The sequence below is a fragment of the Pieris napi genome, chromosome Z (genome assembly GCF_905475465.1).
Source record: "Pieris napi chromosome Z, ilPieNapi1.2, whole genome shotgun sequence".
Lineage (NCBI taxonomy): Eukaryota > Metazoa > Arthropoda > Insecta > Lepidoptera > Pieridae > Pieris > Pieris napi.
The window spans coordinates 12,122,121-12,142,796 of record NC_062259.1 but is presented as its reverse complement, the minus strand read 5'-3'; the positions used below and the strand labels follow the sequence as shown (position 1 = coordinate 12,142,796).

At 32.9% G+C, this 20,676-nt stretch overlaps 2 protein-coding genes and 1 long non-coding RNA gene across 3 annotated transcripts; 2 read left to right on the top strand and 1 right to left on the bottom strand.

The window, feature by feature from the left end:
- Positions 1–809: 809 nt before the first annotated feature.
- Positions 810–5,531, bottom strand: LOC125062567 (peptidoglycan-recognition protein SB2-like). The gene is made up of 4 exons (XM_047668572.1): positions 5,074–5,531; positions 4,346–4,506; positions 2,786–2,909; positions 810–1,995 (listed from the first exon to the last, which is right to left on the bottom strand). Exons 1-4 carry the CDS (start codon positions 5,339–5,341, stop codon positions 1,808–1,810), a joined length of 741 nt encoding a protein of 246 aa, XP_047524528.1. The 5' UTR covers positions 5,342–5,531; the 3' UTR covers positions 810–1,807.
- On the top strand, positions 5,507–9,154 carry LOC125062568. The gene is made up of 2 exons (XR_007119297.1): positions 5,507–5,637; positions 8,783–9,154. It is a non-coding gene; the product is annotated as an uncharacterized LOC125062568 (long non-coding RNA).
- A 1,387-nt stretch (positions 9,155–10,541) lies between these two features.
- On the top strand, positions 10,542–18,730 carry LOC125062368 (palmitoyltransferase ZDHHC3). The gene is made up of 6 exons (XM_047668236.1): positions 10,542–10,756; positions 11,834–11,992; positions 12,416–12,607; positions 14,720–14,941; positions 16,197–16,409; positions 17,378–18,730. The coding sequence occupies exons 2-6, from the start codon at positions 11,852–11,854 to the stop codon at positions 17,534–17,536; spliced, it is 927 nt and encodes a 308-aa protein (XP_047524192.1). The 5' UTR covers positions 10,542–10,756; positions 11,834–11,851; the 3' UTR covers positions 17,537–18,730.
- Positions 18,731–20,676: the final 1,946 nt, after the last annotated feature.

Below are 20,676 nucleotides of genomic sequence, written 5' to 3'. Positions count from 1 at the left end.
TAAAACAAATTTACAGCCGCATAATTAAATTACTTAAGCATGTATTAATTCATCGATTAACTTAAAAAAATATCACAATAATATTCGATAATTTTAAAAATCATAAAATAATATAAACATTAATATAATTTGCTACAATTAATATCACAAAATATTATGCAAAGCGGAAACTTATATTACTTCCTTCGGAAGTGATAACATATCATGAAAACGGTCTAAATTTAGAATTAAAGTACTCTTTCGTCTCTTTCATTTGCATTGTATTTAAACTGCGTTGAAAAGAGACAGGTGAGTCCTTTAAATATGCAAGTACTCATTTATGGATAATGGGGTGATTGTGAAGTGATAATATTCGGTGGTCAAAGTAGAATTATAATTCAAGACAATTTCTACTTATAATTTTCTTACTATTAGGTATATATTTATGATTTTCTTATAGTTAAAAAGACAGAAATATAACAGGTGGGCTGAAAAGTTCGTAGGATAACATAGAAAAGACTTAAAGAAGTTATACTTAGGCGCGTTAGTGAAACATGATGAGAGTAAAGTTACGATACGCACGCACACCGTCACAAAAAACTGACACCCTGAAGTTACTGCGACAACTGCGTCAACATTTTAGGTTTTTATATTGTTAGTGTCGTTTTTTGTACAAACGTAGAATAATTTTTTTGAAAAGATTTTTATATTGTTACGCCAAAGAAGTATAACTTCTAACGCGTGTACATAAGTACAGGTTTTTTTTATTGAATTTGATTTGATTATTCAATGCCTTCGCCTTCGAGAGCGATACAATGATTGTAGCGGTCATACAATTTGTCTTTAGCATCTAAATAGGCCTCAGTTCCTGCGTTTCCCTTTTCATCAGCTCAACATTTTTGGATTTATTACTATTGAACAGTTTGAAAAGAGCCAAATATTCAACTATTTGAGTATGTCCATTATGTTCCTTTGATGTTTAGGGTCTCATCTATCTTAATTAACTTCACTTTTTGGTTATCCAAAATTAATTAATTAATTGAATACCAGTAGCGCCTATTGTAGCCACCAGTAGACATATATATGTTAGCCAACGAACCTTCCAGCCCGCCTACTAAACTTCGAACAGTCATATAACATTTAACATAATATCACATACAAAGATATATGGCAAATCTCAATAATTTATATACCAAATTTTTCATAAAGTATCTTGAATGTTTTGTCTTTATCAGTTTGGTACCAATTAGAAAGGGACAAAAAATTATTTAATACAGTTTGGAACAATTTGCAATACAATACTGAAAAAGACAAATTAATACTTTATTTAAATCAATTATATAAAAAAAAAACTGTCTGATAAACTTGAGACAATGGTTTGGTCAAAGTACCAAGTCATTGTTTAGAAGCGCGGCATCCAAAATTAAAATAGCCATGATGATCGCCAACCTTCGCAAGGAGATGGCACTATAAGAAGAAGAATTATATAAAACTGATAAAATATAAAAAAAACGAGTGGCGCTACATCCTTTGAGGTCTAGGTCTCAGATTTCTGTATCTGTTATGGTCATTTGTCAATCTAATAGGCGAGTAGATGATCAGCATCCCGTACCCTTTCCTTCACCGTTCGAGAGATATTTCATATAAACATCGTTACCATAGCAAAGAAAAGGAATCTTTCGTCGTGTATTGTCCGTGTCGCTTCAAAGATAAATAAATATGACAAAACATTGAATGAACTGAATAACATCGACGTATAAACTTTTGAGATTGGCCATAACAATGACATTTAAATTGACTTTCCTCAGTAGGGAATCAGTTTTTTAATTTAATTATAGGTCAAACGCCATTGTGGTAATTTTGAGAGAGCTTCAAACAATTTCTTCGGGGGATACTTAATTGTTTTCCCGATAATAATGAATGTTGTGTTCAAACGGTGATTATTGACTCCATTTGTAATCACGCTCTTTGCTGCCGCGATTTGAAGAACAGATGGCTCCACCGTTTGAAAGTTACCTTTAAAAAAAATGTATTTTACACAACAGACTAGAAATGTCCATACAACCTAATAGTTTCGTCTTGAGCTCCGTGGCATTATCGCCTTCATTTTAAGATATGACCTTTTTGAAAGCATAGAACTTCGCCCCTTCAAACTCCCTAGAATCTACTAGACAAGGAGGTGCCTTTTTAGAAGTGCTTAAAAGTGCTCATGTAAACTCATGACTCCTCTTTTTTATATCATATTTTATGCATATTTATTGAATTGTTCACTTGAAGATTTTGAAAATTATATGTTTTAGAAAGAAGTAACCCCAAAATTTTACGTTTCGTATTTACGTAAGGTAAGTTTTCACCAAATTTCGTTTAAAAAAATAAATTTTTGTAAAAGATAGAAATAAAAAACCAAAAAGTTGGTTTTTTGAATTTTTTACATAAATTTTGAGGTTATGTGAAAAATGTGTGAATACAAAAGTTGTAGATCTTTTTATGACCTACAACTTTGCCATTTGGTTTTCTTCGATAGGACTTTTAGTTTTGCCGGAAATCGAGATAAACCGTTTTTTATCCTTAAAACTAACCCCCCTACCCCTTCCCGACCTCAGATCGACCGTAATTTATTTTTTCTTTCATTTTGATCATATTCCCCTGCTTTTCTAATGGGTTTCATCCTACTGTATTTTTTTTTTGGTTTCAAAAATTATCGGCACTGGTCTATAGACTAGACACACTGCTACAACATACTAGACACACAAAAATAGACAGGCTTGGCTTAAATATAAAAGCCATCAAGCATAAAGTGACTTACCTATAAACGCCAAGATCAGAGGCGAAAGCTCGGCATACAAAGTTGATTTCTTCCATCCAAGAGCTTCAAACACCAAACCATTAGTCGACACTAAGTAATTGTATAGAAGTGTATGGTTTGCCATCTAGAAAAAAATATTTAGATTGATTTTTTTTTGTAATAGAAACCCAGACACTGTGAGCATTGTGAACATAATCTTAGTCCACAAACAAATTTATTTTACTATTAGACCAGTGTAGATAGCCTTTAAAAGCCTTTCTGAAGTAGGGAAGGGGATGACGGGTCTGGGCGTTACTGCATACGATTTTTTGCATTTTCTGAGAAGATTTACTATGGTAATATATATATATTTTTACCATAGGAAAGTAGAGATTTCAACGAACTGAAAACACACCAACTTTTTTAAAAAAGCTGAAATTTTGACGTCAGAATTTTCGATTGAAAATTAGGGTGTTTTTTCGATATTAATTCAAAATAAGGTGAAAAAATAAATATTTTTAATCAAATAAATTACAGTATATTTGGGACATAATAAGGTAAGTTTTCACCAAAATTCGTTTAAAAAAAAAAATTTTTGTAAAAGATAGAAATAAAAAACCAAAAAGTTGGTTTTTGAATTTTTCACATAAATTTTGAGGTTATGTGAAAAATGTGTGAATACATAAGGTGTAAATCTTTTTATGACCTACAACTTTGCCATTTAGTTTTCTTCGATAGGACTTTTAGTTTTGCCGGAAATCGAGATAAACCGTTTTTTACCCTTAAAACTCCCCCCCCCCCCCCCCCTCAGATCGACCGTAATTTATTTTTCCTTTCATTTTGATCGTATCCCCCTGCTTTTCTAATCCTACTGTAATTTTTTTTTGGTTTCAAAAATTATCGGCACTGGTTTATATGTTATTGTCAAAAATTTGCAAATGGAAAATATAAAGGTCAAAAGTTCAAAAGATTAGTAGGTAAAAATAATAACTAAACTAAGTGATTTAAATTAATGTAGTGGTTTACTTTTTCATCTAAAAAAATAAGTTTTTTTATCGGTTGCAATCGGAATAAACAATGTAATTTAATGTGCAAAATGAAAGTTCGGATGTGGCTACATTATAAGATAAACATCCTCATGTATAAAAAACTTTAGAGGTGTCAAGGGACGAAATTCCTTTCGATGAAATTATATGTTAATTGGTATCATAACAGTATGATAGATTTTCTCGACACCAATCTTACGACGAAAAAAAAAGGCAACATCACGAGGTGTTCCCAGGCGGTCACCCATCCAAGTACTGAGTGTCGTGACAACTTTTCGTAAGAATTTATTCAGTCTAGCCCCCTTTCACAACGCGCGATAAGGAACTTCGTTCCAAAAAATACACTCCCAAGAAAAATATGTTTTTATAGTATAGTATCTATGAAATAATGTATAATGTGAATTGTGAGGTATAGCCAAGTCAATGTATTTATTTAAAACAAAAGAGATATGCAATATTAATATGTTCTGTTAAAACTTTTTATGGTATTTTTATATTCAAGTTATGTTTTTGATGGCATTATAAGTGATCTTACTTGCGAATCAGTCGTCAGTAAATCTATACAATCAGTGCGGTTAACACACTGTCTTGTATCAGTTTGCAGGATGACCACATGTTTTGCATCAAGAGGCGGAATCGCTTCGACACCTTGACCAAGGAGGGGAATCGGATCCTCTATGGGCGGCAATATATTATCTGTAATTAAATTTGTATACTTTACCTAAGTAATACATAGTAGAAAATCTAAAAGTATAATACTAGTTTCAGATTTTTTTGTCATTTCATTCATCCGAATGAAACTGATTTTTGTCGTAATATAAAAAGAATTCTGAACACCTTTTTATAAGAAAAATAACTTGTGCTTTATTATTTGGAGAAGTTTTGGCCTAGTGCTTAAGCGTACGTGTCTCATAGCCGAGGTCGTACGTTCGAAGCCCAGCTGTGCACCAATAGAATTTCTATGTGCGTATTTAACAAACAATGCTAAAGGAAAGCATTGCGAGGAATACACAATCAAATCACACAAACAAAATCACATACATTTCAATGTGATCTAGATATAAAATATTGGAACTTCTACAATCTTAAAAGAAATGTGTAATTGCCGGTTTGTTGCTAACAAAAAGGTGATATACTTTTATAAATTTAGCACTAAGAGCTAGCACAACTTCAGACTAATAAGTAATTTAAGTCTAAACTAATTAGAAATAGCATAGCCCTATATATATTATCACTTTATCATCTATACATATTTTTACATACCTGCATTACTTTGGAGAACAAGTAAATATACTCCAATAATAAATCCAGTTAATAGAATCCCAAGTAGAAATCCCGCAGTGACGATGGTAGATACAAATCTCTCCCTGCCATGTGAACCTGGGAATCTATTTATAAGTGGGGTATCCTCAGATATCCCGTCTTCTTCCACGCGTTGAAATGAACTCCTTCTGGTTTCATGATCTGCGAAATGTATCCCAAAAGCCGGATTTACAATCAAAGAACGTCGTTTGCTTTTTATTTTGCACATTTTTGTGGTTTTCAATGCAAGACACAGGAATATCACGAGCACCAAACGGTAGATGGCAAAAGTGTAGGTGTGATTTTCCTTTGTGATGTATGCGCAACAACCTGGCGCAGCGTTGGGATGGGCGCGTCAAGGACGCAGCTCCCGGCCGGCAGTTGCCATGCGAGGTCACGAGGTTCCAGATAGTTAGGTACAGAAAATAGCTCATAATCGATACAATACCGCTTCGTACAATAACAAGCGAATTCCTAACACTTTGTGTTCACTTCTTATAACCTCAAGCTATAGAGTATTTATAGGTAAGTTATAAAATATATTAAAACATACCTAATATGCGATGCATTTCAATTTCAACCATTTTATAATAACCACAAACCGAACTGAGATTAGTCGTTTCAATGCCATTATCACACGGCCTCCTACCCACTTATCTATTGAAATATTATACGGTTTAATCCATATTATTATAATTTGTAGTACAACGCAGATGTTTGTACTATAATGTTATAGGAACGTCCAAGTGAATCGTAAGTAGTATATATAACCAATTAATTATTTTTGTTTTCATAATTTTTAAATATTATAAAGAGGAAAGGTTTGATTTTTTGTTTGTTTGAAATGAATAGGCTCCGAAACTACTGGACCGATTTCAAAAATTCTTTCACCGTTGGCAAGCTACACCATTCCCGAGTGACATATGCATTGTTTCATTTTCAAAAAAAATAGGGATGCTTACTAAAACTTGAATATTATAACCCAAGGTGTAAAAAAATAAACAAAAAACTTCCTTCAATCGTGTGCGCTGCGAAAACTATTAATCATAGAACAAAATGATGAATTACAATTTTTCAGGACACATCACTATCTTTAAAAAATGTCACGACAGCATGTCTCTATCTTTTATAGTTACGTCACAATAAGCGTCCTTTTTATTAATTATTTTTTATTAAAATACCACCGCTAGAAAAGGCTCTTTATTCGTACCTAGGTATTGATCCTTATCAAAATAATTACCAACGTTTCACATAAGCTACAATTTAATGGCATAACCACCAAAAAGCATGGTGGATTGGTGTTCTCCTGCCTTTTCTCTAGAATAGTTTGTAATATAACAAAAATCTTAGCCACAGCAACGCTTGGCCGAGTCTACTAGTAATTTTTAAACATATACCTATTTTTTGTTTTTGTCCTACCAGCTCTAAAATAAAATATGTTTATTATGGAACATAAGATACAGGTATCACTTATTCCACGTCAATAAATTTGAATCTGTAGGCATCCATACTCATCGGCAAAAAAGACAGAGGGTGTAGGCCGAGAGAAAAACCGGCGTAAAAAACTCTCGGTAATCTTTTAAAATAGCAAATCATCAAACAACACTTATTTTAAAACAAATATAGTGGCCAGTCTTAGTGGCCGAATGCATTTAATTTATAGCTTCATAATGTATGATTTTATGGAAGACAAGCAGTGTAAGCAAAGAATAGATAAAAATATTCAGAAGCATAACTTAGCGCGCAGTATGACTCATGTTTAATTTTCAAACGAGCCTACGCCCAAAAAGAGAGACGTCGTTGCCCATGTTATGCAAAGCTGAAAGGTGACTTACTAAAAAAAAGGGTGCGTGTACTTATGTACGCGCGTAAGAAGTTATACTTCTTTGGCATTATTAAAAATAGTTTTTGATTGCATGCAAATAATTAAGTACAATTAAATAATCAAAGACTGGAAAAGGTCATTATAGTCAATAAAGTTCAGTTTACATTTGAAAAATTTAATAAATAAATATTTATTATTATTCTCTTACATTAAGTGAAACATAAATTCTATTATTATTCGAATGATGTTTTTAAATTATGTCCAATTCCGTAGCATCTTCCGTGGGCAACTTCATTCTGTTAATTTTGTGTCACGGTGCGCGCGCATCGTAAAATTTCACTCTCATCAATTTTTCATAACGCTTAGGCGCGTAGAAGTATAACTTCAAAAACAATACAAGATAATTGCGTCATACTCATTATCACTTTTATAGATCTAACCTAGTATTGAAGAAATAACACCCTAATATTTATAAGAACAAAATAATAATTTTAACTTTTTTAACTATTGCACCAACTTTTCACAGCAATATAGGACTTATTTTTCAGTGTGTGGTTCTTTATACAACAGTGCAAGGATCTCTGTGGAGAATTGACTCCAGTTTTCTAAAGATATGCTTGATTATAAACAATAAATCAAAACATTTCGCTTTCATCATACTATATATATATATATAATAGACACTTCTTTGCGGATTATTCTTCTTCTTGCAATAATTCTCATAATTTTTTACAGAAAAACATATTAGGCAGTATTTTGCCAAATATTATTCAGATAAGAGCTGCATAGTCCAATTTTTAAATATTTGTATAAATAAAAAAAAAAGGATAAGTAATTATTAGTTTTTTTTTCCAGAGATTTATTTAAACCTAACTACCATTTGTGATATTAACTCTTACTTTAACCCAAGCCAATGGACAAAGGAACTTGAATTTGGTTTGGTGTGCAATACACATGTCAATGTGCAATGAGCTCATGCTCGCATTTTCCATGTTTACTGAGATTAATCAGTACTTACAGCCCCATCCTCTCTAACACTTCTCCATTCTGTATCCTACCCCTAAGGATTTCAAATATGTACCAAGTTACTAGCTTAGCTAGATGTGTGTATCCAACCCTACCCAAAACAAACAATGTCGGATGTAGTTGTAGATTTCACTGTGTGAAATGAATATTTAAATTGCAGTAGCATTTTTTGCTGCAGCAGCAAATTTAACTAATATGTTCTGTTCAACAGTTGTTTGTTGAACAATTGTGAGTTCCTAAATTAAATATATCTAGATATTTTATATTTAGGTTGTCATCTGGACTCCTGTGTATAACCCAGAGGTATGTCGTTTTGTTCCAGGCAAAACAATTCATGTTTAGTGTTTAATGTGATTTTCTCCGTACTTTAAAAAAGTTTAGTAAATCAGATGCAGATACTACTACATGCCCCATTAGGGGTCCTCGGACTTTCATAAAGGAAATATAGTTATTTCTTAACACTCAAATAATTGCTGATATCAATACTAAGACTTGTTGAATGTTATTTATAATAAATACATTCCATGGTAATATTAAACCTGAAGTACATTTTGTTAAGTTACATATAGTTCCAGTTCTTTGTTCTGCATATATTGATTTAAAGAACGAGTATGCGCAACAAGGAAATCGCTTATTTAAAAATCAATAATACATACCAACTGGGGATATTAAGGATTGCATCACAGATTCTTTTGTGTGTATGTTTTGCGAAGCGATGCACGGTGAAAATTCACAAACTAGAACACTGTTTTAGCCTTTAGGGGTATCTGTTTATTTTTCTTTTCATATTCTTCCATTCACTCATGCATTATTTTGCAGATAAGAAACTGCCAGAGAAAACTTCAGCAAATCCAGAAGATATTATGTTGTGTTTTGTTACATTGAACGATGTCCGCTAGAGGCGCTGGCGAGTTTAACCTAGGGAAACTTATCGAATACGTTAGTGATGCCATCGTTGTTACATACAATAATTAATTTTTTAATAATATAGATTTAAAAAGCTTAAAACAAAAAATATAATTATATTTTAATGAAATCTTGCAATCGTAGTTTTTATATGTAATTGATTGTTTTGTCACCTTGAACGCTCTTTCCAAAATTTCTTTTTAATAACGAAAACAAAGTATGTAATGTTAGTATCTATGTATAAGAATTTCCTAAAGCTGCAAAATAAAAACATTTTTTTTAATTTATAAGATTTTAATATTTTATATCCTTTCCTGAGTGTCAGTTATTTAATATTGTTGTTGAATAGATATAATGCTTTCAATTTCTTCCTGTGGTAAAAAACGTGAACACGAAGCAATCCCTCGATGGCGCTTTAACAGAAAGTAAAGCCACATATTTTATCCTAACTTAAATATTAAATACGCTTGCTGATAAACGAGGATTATTGAACTTCGGTATTTGGTAGCCTTTATTTTCTAAAGCATACTAATGATTTAAGTAAGATGAAACATATTTATTATGCTTAAATAAAAAAAAATCACTCGTTATAATATTTCCATAAAATACCATACTACATAGTATAGATTATTTGTAAATACCACTTCGATTCATCAAATTGACTTTGATGTTGATACTCAAGTCATAAGACATTATAGTCACGAGTGTCAAAGAAATCGTTAGTGTCATTCATTTATATACAGGATGGTCAAAAAGTCGTGGATCAAACGCAAATAGGGGATAGATGAGGTCATCAGCTGCAACAAATTGTTCTACGGGAGGTCTCTAAGCTCAACCCCTGCAGAGTTATAATTTATTTTGCGTTTTTATAAGAAAATTGACTTTTTTGTTTAATAATTCTTATTAAAATTCGAAAAAATCTACATCCTGTATCTGTTTCATAATATCCACTAGATTGGTTCTGATGAGTTCTTGCGTTAGACATACTATTTATAGTTGTTTATTGAGTGTATTGAAGATAATATTAAGTTTTACGATATAATTTTTTTTCAAATCAGAACTTTTTGTTTACATCGGACCCTACTGTGAAAAAAAAATACTCTACCGGAAAGGGACCCTGTATTACAAGTTTTGGCGCATTTTATAGGGATTCTGAAAAGGTAATACACGTAGCCATGAATGGCTCTAATATCTTTCTAGGAAGAATTAAAAACAACGGTTGTGAAAAAATTGTATTAAAACAATTATTTCTCAATGGTTGTTTGTAGGAAACAAAAATTCTTAGAATAAATGCTCAAAATTCCTGCCTCTGACGATAATACTTAATCTGCACCGTCTAATCAAATTCCTACGTAACCCTCCAGCCATCTGTCCAATTTTTTGAATCTAGTTGTTGTTTTTTCGTCCTAGAAAAAAGGTAAACTTCCTAAAACTGATATTGTTTACTGTATATGCATTATCAAAACTTTTTAGTAACGGTGTATATGAAAGCAGTTGAATCGATACAATTTTAAGTCTTGTTCAAACTTTAAACCAAATGGCGATGTTATATGATTATAAAATGTCTGTGATAAGTCTCATCGATGCCAATTTTATTGGTGTATAGCCAGCCCATTTTCCATTTTCAGATATTTAGTAAGTTTTCAATTTGTACAGGGTCACCCTAAACACCTTCTAAGAATATATGACACAAGCATTGCTTGAGTGTGCCTTTGCTTGTGCTATTGATTTTGACTTTTTGAGTGTACATAGTTGTATAAGAAGAAAATTTAGTCTTACACCTGATTAAAGCTATAAATTAAAGAGAATATTAAAATATGAATGTTACCAAAAATTTTGTGAAGAAGCCCTGACCCTTGAAAGAGTTTAGATTCATTCTTATTTGAGGTACGCATAGATTAGTTTTATTCAGTGCCGATCTTCCTTTTTATTTGCATTTTCAATATTGCTGTGCGTTTTGCGTTTGTTTATAGATTATCACTAAAATAACAACAAACTGCTTAAAATTTCATAGAGAAAATCGAAAAGCTGTGGCGCGTATAGATACGATTATTTTTACTTTTCCATAAAAAATACATTTTGATGTGTTATCTGGTTATTTATGCACTTTGCATGAGTTTATTGTATTAGAATGTATGCATTATCTGGCAAAATATAAAATAACTTTCTATTAACATGCTGTTTCTGTGAAAATGGTGCTGTTACATATGCTCAAACATTTGCATTGTTTGTATAAGGTCTTGTTGGCACTATTATTGCTAGAAGCAAAATGTATGTCTAATGTAATGATATGTGTATAAACCTGTATAATTATTAATGAGTCCTTTTGCAAGCAAACTTATATTTAAAAATCTGCTTAAATATACTTTATTCCATTCTATGCACTCTCATAAATATCAAAAAACTTTCTATTAACATCCTGTTTTACTGAAAATGGTGCTGTTACACATACATGGTGCCAATACATTTGGACTGTTGGTATAAGGTCTTATGGGTACCATTATTGCTAGAAGCAAAATGTATAACCTGTATAGTTATTAATGATACATGCGAGCAAACCTAAGTTTAATAATGCATGGCTTTTATATACTAGTGCTACAGCGCATAGTCAGAAAAAATATAAATAGAGATTTAATGATGTTCTCTTATAATAACTATTGGCTTTAACTTTAACTTAAACAGCATATTATACATAATATAGTTAATCATATCTTTAATCTTAATTTAATTTTTCTTCATACTATGTTATTAACACATGATTAGATTAAAAAAATCTAATCTGTATAGCTGGTACAAGGTATACATACAAGATATTTAAAGAAAAATTGTCTGAATTTAATTATACTTTTAAATCTCATGTAAAGTGATGCAACATTTAAATAAAAGATGTTTACTTTTAATTATAAATTAAAAAAAAAAAGGTTTATAATACCAAGTAATGACAGATAACAATATTATTTACAGGTGTAATAAATTATCTAAATGATACGAGAGTTTTATGATAGTACAGATGAAGATGACATGGAAAGCCAGTATCAGGTAGAACCTGACTGTCTTGTTTTAACAAGACCTGATCGGGATATGCATAATAGATGTTGTGGTGGTAAAGCATGGTGTATAAGGGTAAGTACTTTGCATTAACTGTTATTGCCTTAAAGAAAACATACCAATTAGACAAATTGATTATAGTTTTAAAACCAGGTCAATAATTGTATTGACGTTATTTAAGTAATGTTGTGGTTTTGTAGGCATTAAGAATAAATATAAGTAAAACAGTTTTTCCAAGACCACAGAAATTTACTCAAATTCGCACAGAAGAACCACTTTATCTGTTAATAGTTTAGTCGAACTTCACTCTTTATGGCACTTTAACATATGATCACCCTTTGCCTGATACATGTCCGTGACATGCTGTTGACCTCATAATGTTTACCGTCATACAAAATTCATTGGTGCGTGGGCAGGATTTCAATACAGTACCTCAAGTAGAACGCTAAAGCCATTACCAATAAAACTTAATTATTATTTTATAAACATAATTTTCAGGATATCTGTGGCATTATATGTGCTGTGCTGACATGGCTTCTCATCCTATATGCGGAGTTTGTGGTGATGATGGTTATGCTGTTACCTGGAGTATCAACATACCCCTTCTACAGCTACGCCAACATAATTGTCTTCCAAACTCTAACTTTCCTCGCTTTTGCCTCACATCTTAGGACCATGTTCACAGATCCTGTAAGTATGTCGTCTAGGATATATAGAAATCACCTATGAAATATATTCCAATTCAGTAATTTTGTATGCATATATTTTAGCAGTTGATTCCTTTGTTCGTATTTAGGTAAATCATGAATATAATATAGTTACACAGGCGGGTTTTAATTAAATGTTTCTTTCAACAACTTAGAGAAGTTTTCAGCAAGTTCAAATGTGATTTATGATGAGAAAATTGGATACATAAAGTTACACTCTGGAGTTGGAAATATTTATTCTGGCTATTTTGGAGCAAGTGGAGTTACCTGGTACAGTTTTAAGGACTGCTTTTAACCTTTTGATGACCTACTGTAGAGTGACCTTTCTGGGTGGGATAAACATGGAAGAATACGCGAGAAAGGGGAGATGAGAACCCTCTGGAAGTCAGACTGAACTTGAATGCCGTACATTAAGGAGGGAGTGATGAACAAGTGGCAAATAGAGCATGAACATTCTAGAATAGTTCGAAAAGGATAGAACACAATCTATTCAGTACCACTCTTGCCCAGAAAGTTCTCAAATATTCACGATTATTCCACGGAGATATTTCTGAAGATGTTATTTGTGTCCGCACAATTTCGTCCACTCGTCTTAGGCAATAGGTGATTGTAAGAATCGATCAAGGTAATAAAAGCAGGCCTAAACGCGAACAGTTAGTTCAGTCAAAAGTCAAAGATGAACTTCAAGAGATATAAGTGCGAAAATTAAGTAATCAACTGAAAGTGCTAAGTGTGGTTAATGAATAATAGTGATAATGAGTAATAGTGATAATGAGTAATAGTGATAATGAGTAATAGTGATAATGGTAATGAGTGATAGTGTTTTGTTTTGTGTTAGCGTTTTTAAGTGTACCGTAGTCTGTATGTTTTAGTGCAATCAAATTCTCGTTATTTGAATAAATTAAATTGATCCTTGAAGATTTCGTCTAAGATATACGTCTTCTCTATGCGTTTGTCGCAGCAATATTTTCATTTTACATAAATTCAATGCAATTTTACATTGTATAGTGCAAATCTTGATCTCTATTGTACCAAAATAATATTAGCAGCATTCAGATAAGATGTTGTGAAACCTCACCTCTGCCATCATGACTTGTTTCTTCGGGTTAAAATAAGGTTTATATTAGCGGAAAAGAGGCAGTTACAAAATTTACCATTAATGTAAATGCGTTCTTACTTTTAATCTATGCTTATTAAGCTAAACATTTAACATTCGCTCGAACGATGAGATCGTGAGAAAACCGGCTTCCATAGACCCAAAAACTCGACGGCATGTGTCAGGCTAACAGACTACAGAAATAAAAAGTTTGTAGCGCCACTGATTTATTTTATTTTCCTTGTGTTTATATATATGTTTTTTATATACAGATCAAAAACATAATTACTAGAAATATCTGTCATGCGAAAAAGAAATGAGATTTATTATTCTTCTTTGTGGAACTAGCTATACATTGAAGTGTTTCCAAACCATTTCAACTTAGGGTCCTTCAAAATAGCGTACCCTATAAAGTCGGCAACGGATTTGCGAGTGTGAGTGTCCATGTATCACTTAAAATAAGGGGATCCCCGTCGTCACCTGTTCTATAAACAAGAAAAAAAACTACTAATAAATAATTTAATAATACTGTCTGATAAACCATTTGCTGACGTTGTTTACTTAGTTATTTCCTCTTGCTCTAAATTTGTAGTTGTTTCACTAGAGATTTTTACATCTTGTAGTTTTAATTTATAAAGGTTTTAATATAGTGTTAGTTCGCAATTAATATATCTTATTGAAAATCAACTGACTAAAAAGTTTATAGCGTTTAATTTCAAGTGATTTGAGAATTATTATCCCGTAGCACACTCCACATACAGGGTGTGTATTTCCTTCATACAACACTGCCGAATTAGGTAGTACTTAGTTTGAACCTTTTTGTATATATTATGTATTTCATCTTTGGCTGTATCTTTAGTATAATTGATTTTTGTTAAGTTATATGTAAGAGTACGAAATAAATAAAAACAATGCGACTTCTCAGACGTGCCGCGAATTAAAAAAAATAGATTTTAAATGTTAAATACATCAACATAATATAAATGTTAATAATTTCAGGGCGCTGTACCAAAAGGCAACGCGACGAAGGAGATGATAAAACAAATGAGCTTCCGTGAGGGTCAGGTTATATTTAAATGCACCAAGTGCTGCAGCATCAAGCCGGAGAGGGCTCACCATTGCTCCGTGTGCCAGAGGTGCATCAGGAAGATGGACCACCATTGCCCATGGGTGAATAACTGTGTTGGAGAGAACAATCAAAAGTATTTTGTGCTATTTACTGTGAGTATATATTAGTACCTTTTCAGGAATAAAACTTATTTAATATCTTAACAACAACAATTCAATTACATCAACAAAACAACAACAAACTAACAAAAACAACTGTCAAGGCCAACAGCCATCTTACTTAAAGTACTTGGAGAAACGGCCTCTTTTCCTGCCTTTTTTCCTGTGAATTATGAACCGCCTTAAAAACCGCCTTTTGTTACTAGCAGTAATAAACTATATAATAACCGAAATAGTATAAACTGGCTTGAAATACAATATTTTTTAATAAATGATAATTTCGATCTGCAGCACAATTTAACCACATACTGTCAAAACATCTTCAATAACAGATAATAATCTAATTCCTTTACACAAATTTTACCACAGACTATCATAAGATCTTAATTAACAGATAATATAAATTTATTTACATAATATTTATCACATTCTGTGTTCAGGATATAGGCAGGTCTTCATTAACAGTGGAAATTCCTTTACACAATTTTTATCTCAGACTGTCATAAGAACTTGATTAACAGATAATATAAATTAATTTACACAATTTTTATCATATACTGTGACCAGATATTGGCAGGTCTTCATTAACAGTAGAAATTCCTTTACACAATTTTTACCACTGACTGTCATAAGATCTTCATTAACAGATAATATAAATTTATTTACATAATATTTATCACTTTCTGTGTCAGGATATGGGCAGGTCTTCATTAACAGTGGAAATTCCTTTACACAATTTTTATCATATACTGTGTCCAGATATTGACAGGTCTTCATTAATAGTAGAAATTCCTTTACACAATTTTTATCTCAGACTGTCATAAGAACTTGATTAACAGATAATATAAATTAATTTACACAATTTTTATCATATACTGTGACCAGATATTGGCAGGTCTTCATTAACAGTAGAAATTCCTTTACACAATTTTTACCACTGACTGTCATAAGATCTTCATTAACAGATAATATAAATTTATTTACATAATATTTATCACTTTCTGTGTCAGGATATGGGCAGGTCTTCATTAACAGTGGAAATTCCTTTACACAATTTTTATCATATACTGTGTCCAGATATTGACAGGTCTTCATTAATAGTAGAAATTCCTTTACACAATTTTTACCACAGACTGTCATAAGATCTTCATTAACAGATAATAGAAATTAATTTATACAACTTTTATCACATACTGTGTCAAGATATTGACAGATTTAAATAACCGATACATTTCGTCATAACTTACAGTTTTACATCGCAGCCATCTCAATTCACTCTTTGACGCTATCAGTTTATCAATTTGTGACGTGTATCCATCACGAATGGCGTGACTGTAGCACATATTCCCCGCCGGCCACAGTTGTATTGCTGTTATTTCTCATCGCCGAGGCACTGTTATTTGCAATATTCACCGCTGTCATGCTGGGAACACAATTGCATGCTATTTGGAATGATGAAACGGTAAGTTTTTTTGTATAACAGTGATAAGATACCGCCCATGGACATTACTAGAAGGCTCGTGCGTTGTCAGCCGGAATTGGTGCGTTCTTGAGACTAAGCCGAATAGATTGACGATTTCTTAGATTGGATGACGAATACTGATTTCATAGTGATAGATAGTTTCATAGTTCGATTCATAGTTCACAAGTAGATCAGCCTTCTGTGCCTGGCCATCGATTTTTAAGTCTAAGGCTGAATTTAGTGTCACGCCGACCGCACGCGCACCGTCGGCGCTGATGGTCGAGATATATGAACTTCTAGGAAGCGTGTTTGAATGACGCGTAGCTATCAGCACGCACGGTGGTCAGCGCCGATGGCTGCGAGGCCGAACGCGTCGCGCGTCGGCCTCGCGTAGCTGTCAGCGCTGACGATCGCTAGAGCGCCTCTGCTTTCAGTGAGCGTTGTAGTGTCAAACGGACGTCGTCAGCGTGTACAGTCAGGGCAAATCGCGAAGTGGATACAGGTCGAGTAAGGCGGTCAGTACGATACTAAAACGAACCACGCTGAGCGTCAGCGCTGGCGAACTACGCGCTGATCTATGAGCGCCGACGGTGAGCGTGAGACTAAATTCAGCCTAAGACGTTCCGGTTTCCTCACGATGTATTCCTTTACCGTACGACCGAGTTCTTTGATATATATAATCGCCTGACAAATAATAATAAAATTATACTATTTTTGAAGGTTTCGATAAAAAAATAGAAATATTCTTAAATAATCCCCCCTAAAGTAGGGGGCTGGTGTGTTGAGTGTCCCCTTTTCGTGTATGTTTCTTTTCTTTTTAACACTCGCTCGTTCGGTGAAGTGAAAGAATCGATGGTCAGGCAAAGAAGGCTGATCACCTACTTGGCTATTTAAAAAAAATCCCGAATTGTATTGTAGCGATACTTGTTTTTTTTTATATGCTATAAATATGATGTATGTAATTATAGGGTATCGAACAATTAAAGAAGGAGCAAGCCCGTTGGATACGCAAATCTCGGTGGAAGAGTATACAATCGGTATTTGGTCGTTTTTCTATTCTTTGGTTTTCACCGTTCACGCAACCTTCACCAAAGACAAAACTAGAGAGTTATTTGTATAGCGTTTAACGTCTATGGGTACAGAAACGGGACAGCGTACTGACATATGTCAGAACCGTTTGGATTTTGGCATCTGACAAGTGCGTAGTCTCGACTCCTGTCACCCTAAGCGGCCTTTAGCATAACAGTGCCGGATTCATAGACACATAAGCACAGACTCATATAAGTAGACATAATATACACAGTTATTAACAAACATGACTTATTTTTTGTTTTCTACATTTATAAATATTTTGACATACAAAAGAGCTTGATTGAAAGTACTTGTACTTGTTACTTAAAGAAAACGATGCGTTTGTTAGAATTGTATTTGTCTGTGAATATGTCCTTTGAATGGTGAGGCCTAAATAGTCATCAACAGTGAAATAGTAGAAAATATGCGTAACCGTATTCATAAATGTATTACAAGCCTTCATATGTTTTGTCTTTGTCATTCTTTTGTTTTTCGAAGTAAATGAAAGGGACAATACACTTTAACACAGTGCAGACTCAAATACAGTTCGTTTTGTCAATGTTTTTATCAACACGGTGTTTTAGTCAAATCGGTTACAAGACTGATTAAGGTTTTATTAAACATATATACAGAGATAATACATATTTAGCGACAATTGTCACTATGACACGCATTCAAATACAGTTGCTTAATAATACAGCTTATAGTACGTTTATGAATGATATCTTCTTTCCGAAGCTTAGTATTCAAATTTTAATGAAATTTAAATTTGGAACATTCATTTTGGTCATAAAGTTATTTCTGAAATTTTAAGAATTGACATATGCTTTGCTTTATGTCAAAATGTAATGTTACTATTAAGATTAAATGTATATATTATATAATAAAGCTGTAGATTACTTCATAGTACATATTTTAAGTATGATTTTTAAGGGCTATTTTATTAACTTATTGGGTTATACTACAATAGGTATATCAGTGTATAAGCAATACTATTTAACGCGATAACCAGATTAGTGGCCTATTAATAATTTTAAATAAACTAAAGTTCTCGTGAGGTAACTACTTGAACATGACGTAAACCAGATAAAAAAGCAATACATATAGGAAATTTTATAAAAGCCTCCATGGCTAAAATGTTGAACTGACTTTGAAATACTCTAATTAAGGTAATGAATGTTAGAATATAAAACAAAAGACATTCCATTTCATTTGATAGTCCATGATTGGACTGTGATGAGATAGCGCAACATTTGGAGTAATAAGAGTGTGTGCTGGAAATTATTTGGGGGAAACCAGTAGTCGGTGTCGAGCCTAATGCAGTGGGTGGTTCAGTCGCGAGGAGTAGTGTAGAGGAAGAGGCAGGAAGGCATAGGAATGTGCCACGGCAATTGAGAGTTTCGTAACACCGAACAGGGTACGGATTCAACTTGAGCATGGATTGGAATAGGACCGATTCCGCATAGAATCTATTGCTGCACATGAGAATAGCGTTTAACGCACCTGCATATGCGATTTGCTCCGCGTTCATTTCCGCTGTCTTGACTCGAATCAAACTCCGAGTACAGGGATCACATCCTGTGAGAGTGTGGCTGTACGATCGGGAGAGAATAGAGATGCACCTCTTGGTTGGACCACGTTGTGTTGGGTGAGCCGGGACCGGTTTGCTGCAGGAATTCGTGGCCACGAAGGCTATCTATGCCGCGTACAGTAGATACACACGTGACTGGCATCGCGAGTAACGAGTAAACGAGACGAGGACTGGATGATAACGATGAACGGCGACAAACGTACTTGTGTTCACAGCGCAGGAGGGAGAATGTGCCTCGCGCAGCCCACTCGATTGAGGATGTGGACGGGACAGTGCGTGTGTTCCGTTTATAAATGTGCGGATGACAAAGCACAGTACGAATATAGATCTGCGTATCTCTCATTGATTCGATAGGGACCCGGTCAGCATTACTCCGGACCGAAGGACCATGGACTGTAAACGGTTACTGACCGTGATGATTGGAGTAAAGAACTTGACCAATCAAAGTGAAACGAACCGTCGCCTCGTCTTATTTTACATTCTGTATGATTCGTTGTCTTGTATTATTTATAAACAAAATTAATTTAAAGTAATAATGACAAAAGCTTATTAGATATACAATCTTTTTGTAGTGAATTTGAATTTCGGTATTTTTATATGGCTTTAAATGTCGCACACAAAATGTGAAAGCATATTTCATTAACATTTAAAGTAGAACAAATACGATCTCATAGTTTTTTTAATAACATTAAATTTCAAAATATTACAAATCATGTATTAATTAAAAAAAATATAAAGTTTAGTACAACGGTACCCTTTTCGAAGTTGTTTCAATTCAATTTTAAAACGTTGAAAGAACTTCCATTGAAAAGTGTCGCGCGTTGTAATTTTGCTTATTATTGTGTTTGTTTAATCTTTATATGAAGTCTTATATTACCGTGTGCCTACATTACACTTTAGTAGTAATGTATTCCGTTGTCTAGGGAACCCGTGCCTTTCAAAGGTTTCACAATTTATCATAGATTAAGAAGCTTTTGTTAACAAAAGTTTGAAACCAACAAATAAATAACTAAAACACCAATAAACAATATATCAAATAAATATTATAGAAAATAATAGTATCCTATTGGAATTTAAGATGCTTAATGTAACGTCTTTTGATTGTTAATCTCGTCTTGACACTTGTTTAATAAAACTTACATCCGTTGCGTTAAAAGCAATAACAGGTAAAGAAAATTGTTGATGTTTATATCTAATACTCTTTTTATACAGATTAACACATTATGTAGGTACTTAAATAGAAAACGTTGATAAGTTTCTAACGCATTATATTAAAATTACCAACTAAAAAATAATATATATTTTGAATTCTAAAAGTTTTTTGAAATTTTGTATAACAGTTAAAGTTCCGAATATAAATAAATTATCTAGAAATGCGAAAGATTAATATTGTAATGCATCATAGTATAGAAGCGTATATCTGAATGAGTCTCATATCAATTTGAAAAGGTTTATTTTCTATACAAGCACGCCAAGACGAGGCTATCAACAATGTTTTTTTTTTTGGCAACTAACCTTATTTGAGTGTTTTGTCTATGACTTGTACTCTTGACATCTCGATAATTTCATATTGATATTGTAAATGCGAAACATTAAGAAGCGTTC